This window comes from Sorex araneus, chromosome 4 (assembly GCF_027595985.1).
Source record: "Sorex araneus isolate mSorAra2 chromosome 4, mSorAra2.pri, whole genome shotgun sequence".
Classification (NCBI taxonomy): Eukaryota; Metazoa; Chordata; class Mammalia; order Eulipotyphla; family Soricidae; genus Sorex; species Sorex araneus.
This window is the reverse complement of record NC_073305.1, coordinates 116,353,414-116,367,408: the sequence shown is the minus strand read 5'-3', so window position 1 is coordinate 116,367,408 and position 13,995 is coordinate 116,353,414. Positions and strand designations below refer to the sequence as shown.

Here is a 13,995-nt window from a genome sequence, read left to right as displayed (position 1 = left end):
CTGATGGGGAAAATGAAATCACAAGCGGGCAGTGTGTGTGTGTGTGTGTGTGTGTGTGTGTGTGTGTGTTTCCATAGATGTTACAACAGTTTTAGGTGCATAGCAAATTTAGATGAAAATGACTAAGCTACTCTTTGTCCCTTGCACCCCCGAGACACACAGATGACAGGGACCTGTGACTCCCCATTATAACAGGCATGGAGCCTTTCCACCCTGGAACCCACTTCTTATTATCTTCATAGTTTTGCAGTTTTCTAGAATGTTACAGAGTTGGGTCTGGTCAGTTATTTCTGGCTTCCAAAAACAGTACAGCAGGTAGAGCGCTTGCCTTGCTCATGGCTGACCCAGGTTCAATCCCCAGAATCGCATGTAGTGCCCCATTCACAGCCAGGAGTAATTTCTGATTGCAGAGCCAGGAATAACCCCTGAGCATCACTAGGTGTGACCCAAAAATAAAAACCAAGGCCAAAAAAAAAAAAAAGAGTAAGGATTATATCCTTGGTTTTCACAAAGCCTGGGAGGCAGAGAGATAGTATAGAGGTTTAGGCACTTGCCTTATATGGGTTCAATCCCCAACACCACCTAAGGCCTCCTGTGCCTCACCAGGAGTGATCCATAAGCACAGAGCCAGGCATGAGCCCTGAGCACTGCTGGATGTCGGGGGGGAAGGGAGAAAGAAAGAAAAAAACACAGCAACCTAAAGCATTGGAAGAGACTTTTTCAACTATCAGATTGGAAATAAGTAGTTTTTCATCTGAAAAACTCTTAAATCCCAGAAGCTCTAAATCCCAGAAAAATGTGTCTTTGCCTCCCTGGGTTTTGGGGGCTGGGAAGGTTGTTTTGTTTTTTTTTTTAACTAGCCAAGTAGGGCTGGAGCGATAGCACAGCGGTTGGGCGTTCACCTTTCACTCGGCCAACCCGTGTTAGATTCCTCCACCCCTCTCGGAGAGCCCGGCAAGCTACCGAGAGCCCGCATGGCAGAGCCTGGCAAGCTACCCGTGTGTTTTGGATATGCCAAAAATAGTAACAATAAGTCTCTCAATGAAAGACATTACTGGTGCCCGCTCGAACAAATCGATGAGCAACGGGATAACAGTGACAGTGAACTAGCAGGGCTGCAGAGGATGAAGAGACACAAGGGATTAAGGGTCAGGTCAGCAGCCTGCCTGGATCAAGTGCCAGACGGGAGACTTGGCCCAAGTATGTATGCAGGCTCCCTGATAACAGGCTTCAGATCCCCACCCAGACACTGAGGAGGAACCCCGTAGTGTAGAACACAGACACGAGCAGGGAGGGCTTTGAGATGCTACAGCGGGTAAGGTCCTTGGCTTGCATGCGCCTGACCTGAGTTCAATCCCCAGCACCCAGTAGGGTTCCTCCAACCCCACCAGGAGTGATCCTCGAGGCCAGAGCCAGGAGTAAGCTCTGAGATCCGATGGATGCATCCTCAAAAATCAAACCACCCAAATAGAGGTGGGACCCTCCCCACCCCCACCCCCACAAACGAGGTTCTCTGGCCTCTGCCTGGCTGGGGCTTGACCAAGCTTCCTTTTTTTCCTCTCCCTTGCAGGTATGTGAGAAAGAGAAACTGTTGTCGGAGAGGAACCAGCTGAAAGCGTGCATGGGGGAGCTGCTCGACAACTTCTCTTGCCTTTCCCAGGAAGTGTGCCGGGACATCCAGAGCCCCGAGCAGATCCAGGCGCTGCATCGGTACTGCCCCGTCCTCCGGCCCGTGGGTCTCCCCACAGCCTCCAGTATTAACCCCGCGCCCTTGGGCCTCAACCAGAACCTTGCCCCCTCCCAGTGTGCCACGGGGGAGAGCGGGCCCTGCTGCCCAGAGCAGGGTGCCGCCGCTGCTGCCGCCGCCCCCCCAGGCTCCCCCTGGGGCCCCAGCAGCACCTCGGAGAATTGTACTTCCGCCAGGAGGCTGGAAGGCCCTGGCACAGGCCCCTTCCCAGAGAGAGGCCCTCCTCTGGAACCCCGGGGCCAGACGGTGACGGTGGACTTCTGCCAGGAAATGACTGACAAGTGTACGACCGACGAGCAGCCACGGAAGGAGTACACCTAGCGTCCGCCCCGCCAGGGGCTCCGGGCCAGCCTGCGGCCTGCTCACCTGTTGTCTGAAGAACTCGAAGGAATTTGGTGCACACTACAAGCCGTCTTCGCAGCAATACTGTTCCTCAGTATTTCCTCCTCTTTCGAGCAGGAGTGGTGGAGAGTTACCTTCACTATGGTGCTACCCTGGCTCACGCGGGGAAAGAACACAGTGACGACGACGACTCTGTCTGTGGGTCACTCTCAGTCTTCACAGGGATAGACTCTGTCACCTCCGGGACCCCACCACGGATTTTTTTTTTCTCTCAGTGGCCCATGTCACAAACCCGATCTCAGGAATTTCTTCTGAATGTTCAATTTTTTTCATTGAAGACAGCTTCTATACACATCAAAGTTTTATAGCTAGACTGTACATACTATATATAATATATATGAAATATATATATCTCCATATGCAAAAGTCCTGCATGCCTCAATTTTCTCATTCTAAAACTGGAAACTTCATTTCTCATTTATAAACAGGTTCCAACATTCCTCTTCCTTTGGTCTCTGATACTAGAGCTAGTTTGATCATTGTTAATATGGTTTGCTGTTTGTTTTCGATTTTTTTTTCCTTGCTTCATGGTTCAGCTTTCAATGTGTACTTATTTATGGACGGAATTCAGTGTTGGAATTTTTTTTTTGAGGTTTTTGTTTAAGACCCTTTCTTTTTTTTTTTAGTTTGACTTGGTTTGGGCACTGTCAGATGGTGCCATTTGAGTGCTGTGGGTCTGTTTGCCTTTTTTTGTTTGTTTCTTTTTTTCCTTTTTTGCCCTGCAGATACTGTATAGTCATGGTCAGCTTTGCCACTTGCACTGAGTTTTGGGTTAAACCTATTTTCTTAAATGAAGTGGTCACTTCAGTATCACTCAAGTATACTGTATATTCTTTGCTTTTAGTTTAAAAAAAAAAGTAAAACATTTTAGCTAATGAAAAGCACTCAGGTGATAATGATGTAGGAAAAAAAAAAACAATCTTGCCAAATAATGACTTCATCCTAGGATGTGTAGACAATAATCTGCTTGAATATTTTTCTATGTCACCTCCTCCTCACCCTTCCCTACGCAAAGTGGAAATGCAGATAGAGTCCAGAGCCGATGCAGGGTGTCCAAATTCCAAAGTGGGGAAGAGAGTTTGGACATCTCGCTCAAAAGTGCATCAAAACAGCAGGAATTCGTGACTTCCTACCAGAACTCAGTAGGCACTGGCTCCTAGAAATCAAGTTAGGACAATGGAATCGCACAGGGAATCGTTCCATTCATTTCAGCACTTCCCCCAGCCTCGGCCGGCTCCAAGGAAGTGTCAGACCTTCTCCTACGAAGGACATGGTGGACCCGGCACCTTTGCCTGCACCCAGGACCCGCCTCCCAAGATGTAGCCTCCACAGTGCAGGCTTGTGTGGAAAGCCTTGGGCAGGGCTTGAGGGAGTAGAGGGGGGTCCTGCCCTCCGTGGAGCCTTCCAGGGAAGGGCAGCTGGTCCAGAGAAGAGAGAGCAGGACAGGAGGGGAGCCTGAGTCTGTCCCCGATGCGGGCAAAAGCATTTCTTTCTCCAGTCTTTCTCCTAAAGCTTTGAGTTAAGGCGGAGGCCTGCCCACTGGTTGCTGGTCCAAAGGCAGGTTTCATTCTGAGACTTTGGACAGGGTATGGCCAGGGGCCCAAGTTGACCCCTCCTACCTTCCCAACACAACACAGGCAGCGCACGCGCGCACATACACGCACACACACACACATACACACACATATATTTAAGAGCAGCTTCCCTTGGCTTGAAGGCGTGTTGGCCTGGCCACGTTTACAGGAAGGTGTGCCCGTGATCTGCACCCAGAGGAGTGGGACTCTGCTTCCTGCCTCCTGCCGTAGGGCCTGGCTACAGGAGAAAGTCCCTGAGGGTTTGATGTGGGGTGGGGTGGTGGGCCGGGGGGACTAGACAGTTGACTTCGTTTCTTTATTTGTGCCATTGTTTGGACAATATTAAAGCTGCATGTGAAAGGGGAAATTAGTATATGACGTAGGGAAAAAGTGAACTCATAGTAACATGTTTTAGTATTATTAACTTTTTTCTGTACAAATATTAATGCTCAATGTTTAACTATGTATGAATGCCAGAAACTTGTCTGTTCATTCAGTAGGATTTTGGGTTTTGTTGGTTTTTTTGTTTTGTTTTGTTTTGTTTTGTTTTTAAGACTTTTCAAACGGTTCCACTTTTAAAACCTGCCTCTGGGTTTCTGTTCATGCTCCCCTGTGTGTGTCTGTGGGTGCTTGTCTGAAAGCTTTTGAGAGGGCTCTGGGCTGGATCTGCCATTTGTTATTCCAGTGGTTGGGATTTCTTGGCCTGGTAAAATAGTTCCATGCTTCACTGTGAGATTCGCTTCTGTGGGGAAAGTGGTGGGCTTGAAGCTCCTTGCAAAGTCCGTGGAACATCCAAATTAGCTATGGGATCAGCCTGCTATATTTGGTTTTTCAACTCTCGTTGTCTTTTTCAAGTGACCTCCTCTTTCAAAAAAGGAATGTTTTCTGCTCCTGTCACAGCCACATCCAAACCAGCTCGCTGCTGTTATTTATTCTGCCCACAACTCATGTGTAACTAGTGGCCTGGACCACATTCCATCCGTTTCCCAGTTTCTGTTGTTCAGTGGACTCTGAGCTGTGTGGCGGCCACTTCTGGGAGGGACAGGTTCTACTGCCTGTCTACACCTTAGTTCAGCCCACATCCTCCACCCAACACACACACACACACACACACACACACACACACACACACACACACACACACACATGCCCCACTTCTCTTCCTCCTCCCCAGCCCAATCCTGTCCTGGGAACTGGTCACACATACTGCTCAGAAAAACTTTTTTCTTGGAGACTTGAAACAAGCTGTCCTTCTGCTCATTGTCCAGCATGAACAGCCACACAAGGCTTTGTGTATGTGACATGTCTGTGTTTCCTGCAAATCTGAATCATGTGTTTGTTGAGAGTCTTTTGAGCTTGATTCAGAGGGAGGAGTGCAGGAGCCCAGACTTCCAATTCACTTCAGTGGCATTGAAACACCAGCCCATCTCCTTTCTATGGGATCTCTTAGTCTATCCCAGATCTTCCCTTAAAAAGCAAAAGTATGGATGTGTTGTCACCACAGGGTGCCATTTAGTTTGGGTTTTAAGGAAAAAAGCAGAGCGCTGGAAGAACAGAGGTGTTTCCAAAAACAGGCTGTAGGAAGATCCCTGCATCCCATCTCCTTGAATGTGTCCTCAAAGGGTGTGAGGATGCGGGGACAGGGGCAGGGGGTGTGTGTTGGAATCTGGGTTGTTGAGTGAAGACCACTAAGGAGGTCACTGGCCTCATTAGCATGGCCTGAGTCTCGTCCTCCCTTGCATCTGCTTGTGTCCATATGTCCGCCTCCCTTCATTCAGGCTGGTCAGGGTTTTGGCAAGCGAGTGCTTTGCTGTCTGTTGTTTGTTTCTCTGCATTCTCGAGGGGGGTGCCTTGAATAAAAGCAAACTTCTTTCCTCTACTGATTCCGGAACAAAACAGTTATTAAAAATAAATAAATAAAAAGCCCTAAAGGAGCAAATCCGCGGTTGAACAAGCTGACCAAGTTAGCCAACCTTACTCCTGCTCTTACCAGTTTCCTAGCAATGACTCAGGCGTCGGAGGTGATGCTGCAGTAGAAAACTTATTTTGTATATTATACAAGTAATTTATTAACTTTCTTTCTAAAGGTATGCTGCTTTTACAATGCACTATTAATTTTGGATTTAATCCTTGTGTCGCTTTCCCAAGGAAGTTTCAAACAAACAAGCAAACAGAAAGGCTCGCGATGAGTATGCTGACCGCCCTGCTCCTTCTGAAGGAGGGCAGGGGCCAGTACCGGGCCGGGCCTGAGAGGCTGACTCCGAGACTCTCAGACTGCAGTGTGGACTTGAGTGCGATTGTTACACGAGAGCAAGGTCTACATGTCCAATACTTTTTTGATTGCCATTAAAGAAACTAAAAGGTGTGAAAATATAAGCCTTTTAAGAATCCACAAAGTCCGGCCACCAGGAGCAGCCCCGCATCCCAGGAATTAACATGACCCTCTCCCAATGAGGACAAGTCAGCCACCCTCTTCTGTGTCCCAGATTGCCTAGGTCTAGACAGGATGCCCCCTAGGAAACCAATTGCTGCTTCATACAGGACTTCAAAATCGTTCCTCTGTTGCTTTCGGTTTAGGAGTCAAGGGTCAAGAAGGGAGCAGGAATCGAGTTTTGTCCTCAAATCACTGTAAATAGACGAAGGAACATTTTTTTTTTCATGAGGAAACTAAACTGTTTGCTGTACCAGGAGTCTGTGTTTCTTCTCCCCACTGAGGATTCTGTTGTCGGTTCCGTGACTGGGAGGCGGTTCGCGGCACAGGGGTGTGGGGCCAGGAAGCTCGTGAGTGCGGAGGCTTTCTTGGTTCGAGCTGTGTATTGATACTGCCCGAGCTTTCTCATGACCCAGGCATCGAAGACGGATGCTGTAGACTAGGACCTATTTGTGCACAAATAGTGTACACAGATAGTAACTGTACATAGAAAAGACCCATTGTGGCAGATTGAGGATAAATTATTCAACTGACGGTGCAAAAACATTTCTTGCAAAGCAAAGTAAGTGTATAGTATTTTCCTACACTCCACCCTGGGAGATAATATTTATATCAAATGAATATCAGTGCATTTTAAATTGTAATATGAAAATGATGCTGCCATTTTGTGACGAATACCCACATGGGTGCAGAGGCCCATCTTTGTAGCTTTGATTTACCCGTGGTGACATGGTGTCTGCGTTTCTCTGCGAGCTGTGGATAAACTCTTTCATTTTCATTCCACTTTATTGACCTCAGATCAAACAGTGGCCCTCCTTAGACGCAGAAGTGCACCAAGACCTCTGATTTCAGGTACCCTCACACTCCGTGCCAAATGCTCCCAAGAGGGTGATCGGACACATATTGCAAGAGAAAGTGAAGGAACTGGGTCAAAGGGTTGTTGTTGTTGTTGTTGTTTTAACCTACCAATTGATGCTAAATCTACCAAAACATGTCTGGAGGCACAGAGGTGCCCTCCACTTGAGTCCTGACCGTGCCCGTGGCACGTGTGAGTGCTGAGATGCCCTTCATGCTCTGACTCAAAAGACCCGCCACTTCTAGCGAGTGATCAGGATGATTCCAGATGAATTCGGGAGCTTCGGGTGCTGGTTAGACCCAGTGAGCCGTTCAAGGCAAGCACCGCCTTTGTGTGTGAGGCCAGAAGGGACTGTGACATTTGTTCCGGAACAGTCTGATGCAAGTGCACCTCTTATCTATGCCTTACAAATCCAGAGGCCATATTCAAAACAGGGTCTTCTCAGCGTATGCAACTGTAGCCTCTTCCTCCTCTTCCTCCCCAGGCCGAACAATATGGACAGTTTTCACACATATCTACCTGTATAACCCTCTGTACCTCTCACAACTGGTCAACGACTGTAACAGGTTACATCAGGTGTTTTTCTACATACTTTTTACACAGATTCTATGCGATTAATGTAACTTGATCCAATGCATCATTTTATTGTACTAGTTCTTAGGCCTGTCTTTTTTTTTTCTCCTAAGTGATTGTGGTTTTTCTTGTGGTTTTTATTGTAAAAAAAGTTTTAAAAAAAATGAAATGGCTGTTGTTGCTTACTCTCTGTAACTAAGAATTTTTACCTTTTTGGGAAAAGAAGCATTGCTATGAACTAATGAATTGAAATGTCATTTACTCATTGTAAATACACTATTGTGCAAAAAAAAAAATTCACTCAGTTGAATTGCTAGTGTTAACTGCATTTTGTCTGGACACCATTTCTGTTGATGAAATAAAGACATATCATTATGCATTGCAAAGTGCTGCTTTCTCAGTCCCTGGCCCCATGTTGTAGGCGAGAGCTGGAAGGCCATTCTCCTAGGAGACCAGCGCTCTCTGCCTCTCCTTTGGACCTTTACCTGCTACCTGATTCATCTCATTAGAAACCTAAAAACTCTCAGTAATGCTTAATGGGATTCCTCGGAATTAAAATCCTTAGTGCCTCTGAGAGTAGATAAAAGACATTAAACCCAATTTCCCAGTTTGGGTATTTTGTTCTATAGCTAGGCAAAAATGTCACCACAGGGAGAAACTTAAGTGAAAGGTATTGTTCCCTCCAAATGGAGGTAAATCTCCAATTATCTCAAAATAGAAAGTTTGACTTAAAACAAAATGCCAGAATACAATGGATGGTGGGGAATTGCAGGAGCTCGGTGAGGGAGTAAATATGTTAGAACCACAAAGGCTCATTAAATTATTGACATTTGGGTTTGTTTTTTTTTTTTGGCTTGGGGCGGGAAAGGGGTGTTGAAAGGTGGCCAGGCTGGCCAGGCAACCCTGTGCAACCCTGTGCAGGAGGGTGTACTGAGCCCTGAGCAAGGCCGTGCATGGTAATGGACGTGCCTGAGGTGGACAGCTCCATTCTGTGGACAAGTGGGGGAGGGAGGGGCGTGAGAGGGGGGCTTTCACCCCATGCCCAAAGTGAAAATTAAGCTGTCTTCTTCCTCAGTGACCTCCAAGGCACTCTGCTAACTGAGGAGGGATTCAAAGGAGCAAAGGAGAGGAATCGCCAAAACATCATGGTGATTGTTTGAAAACAGGATCATTGAAAACAGGATGGTGGTCCCGGGCAGGGAGGTGGAGCACAGGCCTTGGCTGCGCAGGGGAAGATCATGTTGAAAAAAAGCAAGATGAGGGGCTGGAGCGATAGCATAGTGGGTAGGGCGTTTGCCTTGCACAAGGCCGACCTAGGTTGATTCCCAGCATCCCTTATGGTCCCCTGAGCACCACCAGGAGTAAGTCCTGAGTGCAGAGCCAGGAGTAACCCCTGAGCATCGCCAGGTATGACCCCCCTCAAAGTAAATAAATAAAAATGAGGGCCAAGGCAGGGTAAAGAGAACAGAAAGGGATGGGGGAACAAGGGTGGAAGGAGAATATTATATGGCTATAGAACAGTATAGCCATATATCCAAAACAGACTCACCAACACCGAAAACATAAGATCTAAGTTGCAACCACTAGATCTGTTGACGGCAGGGGGTGTGGGGGGTTGGATGGGGGGAGGGAATATGGGACCACTAGTGGAGGGATTGGTATTGAAATACTGTACACCTAAAAATTCAACTATCAGTAATTTTGTGAATCACAGTTCTTTAAGTTTAAAAAAAAATTTTTTTTAAATAAGGGCTGCCTGGAGGAAGAATTCAAGCCAGAGAGTTGTGATTAGCCCCTTCCCCACCGCCACACACACACACACACACCCGGGGGGCCGCACCCCCCTCCCCTCCCTGCCAGGGTGGGTTTTAACTTCTTTGCAGTTGGAACAGGTGGGACCTGTTTTCACTAAAGGAATAAATGGTCGTTAGGGGCCAGAGCAGATAGGATGCTTGCCTTGCACGCAGGACTCCACCAATCTAGAGTGTCGAGCCAGGAGTAAGCCCTGAGCACAGCCCGGTGTGCCCAAAAACAAAGGGAGAAAATGGCCATTAACCATAGAAAGCAAGAGATCCCCAAATGTGTTTGAACTGCCCCCTTTTCAGAAAAATAAAATTGCTCAGTGCCCCCATAGAAATCTTCCTTCTTCAGGCAAACAAACAAAGCCTCTCCCACCCAGCACCGCTGCTGCCATTACATCCTAGGGTGACTACCACCCCTCCCCCAGCCCCATCATCCCAGCGTCCCCAGGGGAGGGGCTGAATCACAACTGATTAAAAGTCAAAACAAACACTTGGCTTGATGGGTCTGTGACAACATCCTGACTGAACAAGGCCGCCTGGAACTCAGGAGATCTCCAACTGTTCTAGGTGCCAGGAAAGGCATACTGAGATGGAAAAAGTCTTCAGTTGACGGGGTGGAGGGATGCTCCCAGGCAGTGTTCAGGGTCCAGAGGCCACTCTGGTTTGGGTGGGGAGGACCATATGACCATATGTGGTGCTGAGGATCAAACTGGAGTTGGTTGCATGCAAGGCATTGTGCTTTAGTCACTCTACTGGTGGCTGTCTGACCAACTTATTTCACTGCAAATCAAGCCCTTCTCATATGAAGTGGGGAGCCACATCCTACAGTGCTCAGGGGCTATACCTGGCTCTGTGCTCAGGAGTGACCTCTGGATGTGCTCAGGGGGGTGTGCAGTGCACGTGCTGGCCGCGGCCACATGCAAGGCAAGTGCCTTATCTCCTCGACTATGTCCCTGCACCCCACCCACACCCATCTCACCACTACCTCCTACAATTTGGTGGGGTTCCAGTCTTTCTAGCTGCTGAGGTTGGCAGCAGAGGTTAGAAATGTCACTGGTGGAGAAGCACATTTGGCACCTCGCAGCCAAATGGGGAAAGAAGGGGGGGGGGGTTCTTTCCCTCCTCTTTGGTGAACTCAAAACCTCTGTAACTTCCACGCTCAATTTTGTAAATTTTATTCCACAATATCTATTTCTAGGGCACATTAAGGATTCTCAGACTGGGGCTGGAGTGATAGCACAGCGGGTAGGGCGTTTGCCTTGCATGCGGCCAACCCGGGTTCGAATCCCAGCATCCCATGTGGTCCCCTGAGCACCGCCAGGGTGATTCCTGAGTGCAGAGCCAGGAGTAACCCCTGTGCATCGCCGGGTGTGGCCCAAAAAGCAAAAAATAAATAAATAAAATAAGGATTCTCAGACTGGCTACTCCTGCATCCCTGCCAACAGCTTTGTTCTATGGATTCCAAAGGGACTAAGCTGCCTTTCAAAATGGTTCAAGAACTTTTCATTCTTCTCCAGCCCATCCATCACCCTCTCTGATCACTTGCATTTACACTTAGCAAGATGGCATCGATGTCTAAGACCAGCTGGTGGTGGTGCACAGAGTCAACTGGGTTTCCAGTTCTTCCCCCAACACCATCTCCCAGCACCTTAGCCTTCCTGGTGTAAAGGAGCATGATGCTTCCTGGTTTGAAAAAAAAAATTAAAGCTCAGGGACATAGAATAGTAAGTAGGGGGGCTGGAGCGATAGCACAGCGGGTAGGGCATTTGCCTTGCACGTGGCCGACCTGGGTTTGATTCCCAGCATCCCATATGGTCCCCTGAGCACTGCCAGGAATAATTCCTGAGTGCATGCGCCAGGAGTAACCCCTGTGCAACACCGGGTGTGACCCAAAAAAGAAAAAAAAAAGAACAGTGAGTATGGCACTTGCATAGCAGACCCCAATTTGATCCCCAGCACCACATATGGTCTCCCTAGCTTGCCAGGAGTGATTCCTTAGCACAGAGTCAGGAGTAGCCCCTGAGCCCAGCAAACACAAAACAAAAACAAACAAACAAAAAGAAAAGAATCAGAAAAATGGGAAAAGCCTGAATTGCTCTCCCCAGAGCCCATGCTGTAAGTGCCTTTCACTAGACCTGGTACATGATACCTTCCAACCCCACCTCCTCGGGCTGCAGCCTGTACTGGCTGTGCTGGCCTGCTCCATCACCCGAGTCCAGGCTGGCTACCCCCCACACTAGCTTTTCCTCTTTGCCCTTGAAGACAAGTACAATCCTAAAGTTAAAATGGCTTCAGCTGGGAGTTCGAGAGATCATACAGAGGTTAAAGCACTCGCCTTGCACACAGTTGACTGTGATTGGTTCCGCTAGTACAGTGCTAGGAGTAGCCCCAGAGCATAGATCGAAGATAAACCTCTGATCACCGTTGAGGGGAGCCCAGATTCTGCATCCCCACCTCCCCAAATTGCATCATCCTAAATCAGTGGTTGAAAACCTTCAAAAACCAGTGTAACTAGAAGCATTTCATTTTATACTGGGTTCCATTCACTTCTTGAAAACTTTGACTTGTGCTAAACAATTAGCAATAAGGTAAAGGCTTTTGAATGTGAAAACATTGAAATAAGAAAAAAGAAAAGGAAAGGAAAACAGGGACCAGAGAGAGTATAATGAGGAAGGAGAGAAGGAAGGAAGGAAGGAAGGAAGGAAGGAAGGAAGGAAGGAAGGAAGGAAGGAAGGAAGGAAGGAAGGAAGGAAGGAAGGAAGGAAGTAGGAAGGAAGGAAGGAAGGAAGGAAGGAAGGAAGGAAGGAAGGAAGGAAGGAAGGAAGGGAGGGAGGGAGGAGGGAGGGAAGGAGAGAGGAGGGAGGGAGAGAAAGAGAAAGAAAGAAAGAAAGAAAGAAAGAAAGAAAGAAAGAAAGAAAGAAAGAAAGAAAGAAAGAAAGAAAGAAAGAAAGAAAGAAAGAAAGAAAGAAAGAAAGAAAGAGAGAGAGAAAGAGAGAGAGAGGGAGGGAGGGAGGGAGGGAGGGAGGGAGGGAGGGAGGAAGGAAGGAAGGAAGGAAGGAAGGAAGGAAGGAAGGAAGGAAGGAAGGAAGGAAGGAAGGAAGGAAGGAAGGAAGGAAGGAAGGAAGGAAGGAAGGAAGGAAGGAAGGAAGGAAGGAAGAGAGAGAAAGAGAGGGGGTGAGTAGATAGTACAGCAGGTAAGACTTTTGCTTTACATGCAGCAGACCTAGTCCTGGGTTCAATCCCCAGCATCCTACATGGTCCCTTGAGCTTCACTAGGAGTAATTCCTGAGTGCAGAGCCAGGAGTAACTAACCCCCGAGCATCACCAGTGTGGCAGAAGAAGAAGAAAGGAAGGAAGGGGTGGTATACAGACTTTGGGAAAGTCTCATAATAAACAATTTACAAGACATGCTGACAGTAGTAAACAAGGACTAAAACCTGGAAAACTGGAAGCGATGGGAATGCATTATCTTTGGCTTCTGTAAGTAAATATATACTCACTCAACAACACTGCATTGCATGCTGGGTTGTAAGATTGCACACACACTGGCCTGATTCTTAGAGCTTTCCAAAACTAGTTGGACCGATACATGTACAAGTAAGTCATTGCCCAGGGCTGCTGGTTTTTAATGAGCAAGAACAGGGCTTCCTCGAAGGAGAGTGAGTCTTTGAGCAGCTACAGTGGGTTTGAATTCCAGGGGCACAGCAACCACTTACACTCCAAAGCAAGTTACTTAATCTCATCTATTAAATGAGGATGAGCAATGAGAAGCTGACACAGCTGTGTGCTATGTTACCTAACGTGTTTTAGCATCTGGACTAGTTTGCCACTTCAGCTTGCACCTGTTTGGCCTTAGCTCCAGACTCCTTCTCACCCACCATATTTTCACAAGCTCTTGTACAAATCACTGTGGAGAGAGTCCTCATGTGGTCACTCTACTTCCCCTCACAAACTGGGAGGACAAAGAAAACACAGGAACCACTTGGCTTAAAAGCATGGACCAGTCCAGGGCCAGGGATATGGCACAGCAGCTAGGGTGCTTACCTGGCACACATCTGACCCAGGTTTAATCTCTGGTGTCCATATGGTCCCTGGAGTCTACCAGCAGTGATTCCTTAGTGCAAATACAGGAGTAACCCCTGAGTATAGCCGGGTGTGGCCCCCAAAACTACAAAGGCACAGACCAAACCTGGCCAATGTGGGATTTTCTTCTACACTGTCCCGGGTATATTAGTGAAAGTTCTTCAGAGAGACAGAACCGTGGGAGATAAGAGAGGACAAATAGATGCCATCACTAAAAAGAGATTGATTACAAGTAAGAAAGCTGTACCTTTTGCAAGCTCGGGTGGGGGGGAGGGGCAAGACAGCTGGTAGCATTGTGGTGTGGTTCTTAGAACCATAGAGTCACTGATATCACTTCTCAAGTTGAGGGCAGGAGAAGATCCATGTCCTCGCTCAAGCAGGAAGAGAGCAAATTCTCCCTTCCTATATCACTCTATCTCAAACCCACAACAGAGTCGATGATGCCCACCCACAATGGGTGATCTGTTCTGCTTTGGGTTTTGAGTTGGGGGTTTGGGACCACACCTAGCAGTGCTCGGACTTACTCC

The 13,995-nt window shown here is 47.8% G+C and overlaps 1 protein-coding gene across 3 annotated transcripts in view; it reads left to right on the top strand.

Annotated features, from left to right (window-relative positions):
- The window catches only part of BACH2 (BTB domain and CNC homolog 2), a 418,079-nt gene extending 410,125 nt beyond the window's left edge, over window positions 1–7,954 (top strand). For all 3 annotated transcript variants that reach the window (XM_055136847.1, XM_055136848.1, XM_055136849.1), the window contains one exon: window positions 1,571–7,954. In XM_055136847.1, the coding sequence (XP_054992822.1) occupies window positions 1,571–2,068 (498 nt within the window). In that variant the 3' untranslated portion in view covers window positions 2,069–7,954. The remainder of the gene's footprint in view (window positions 1–1,570) is intronic.
- Window positions 7,955–13,995: the final 6,041 nt, after the last annotated feature.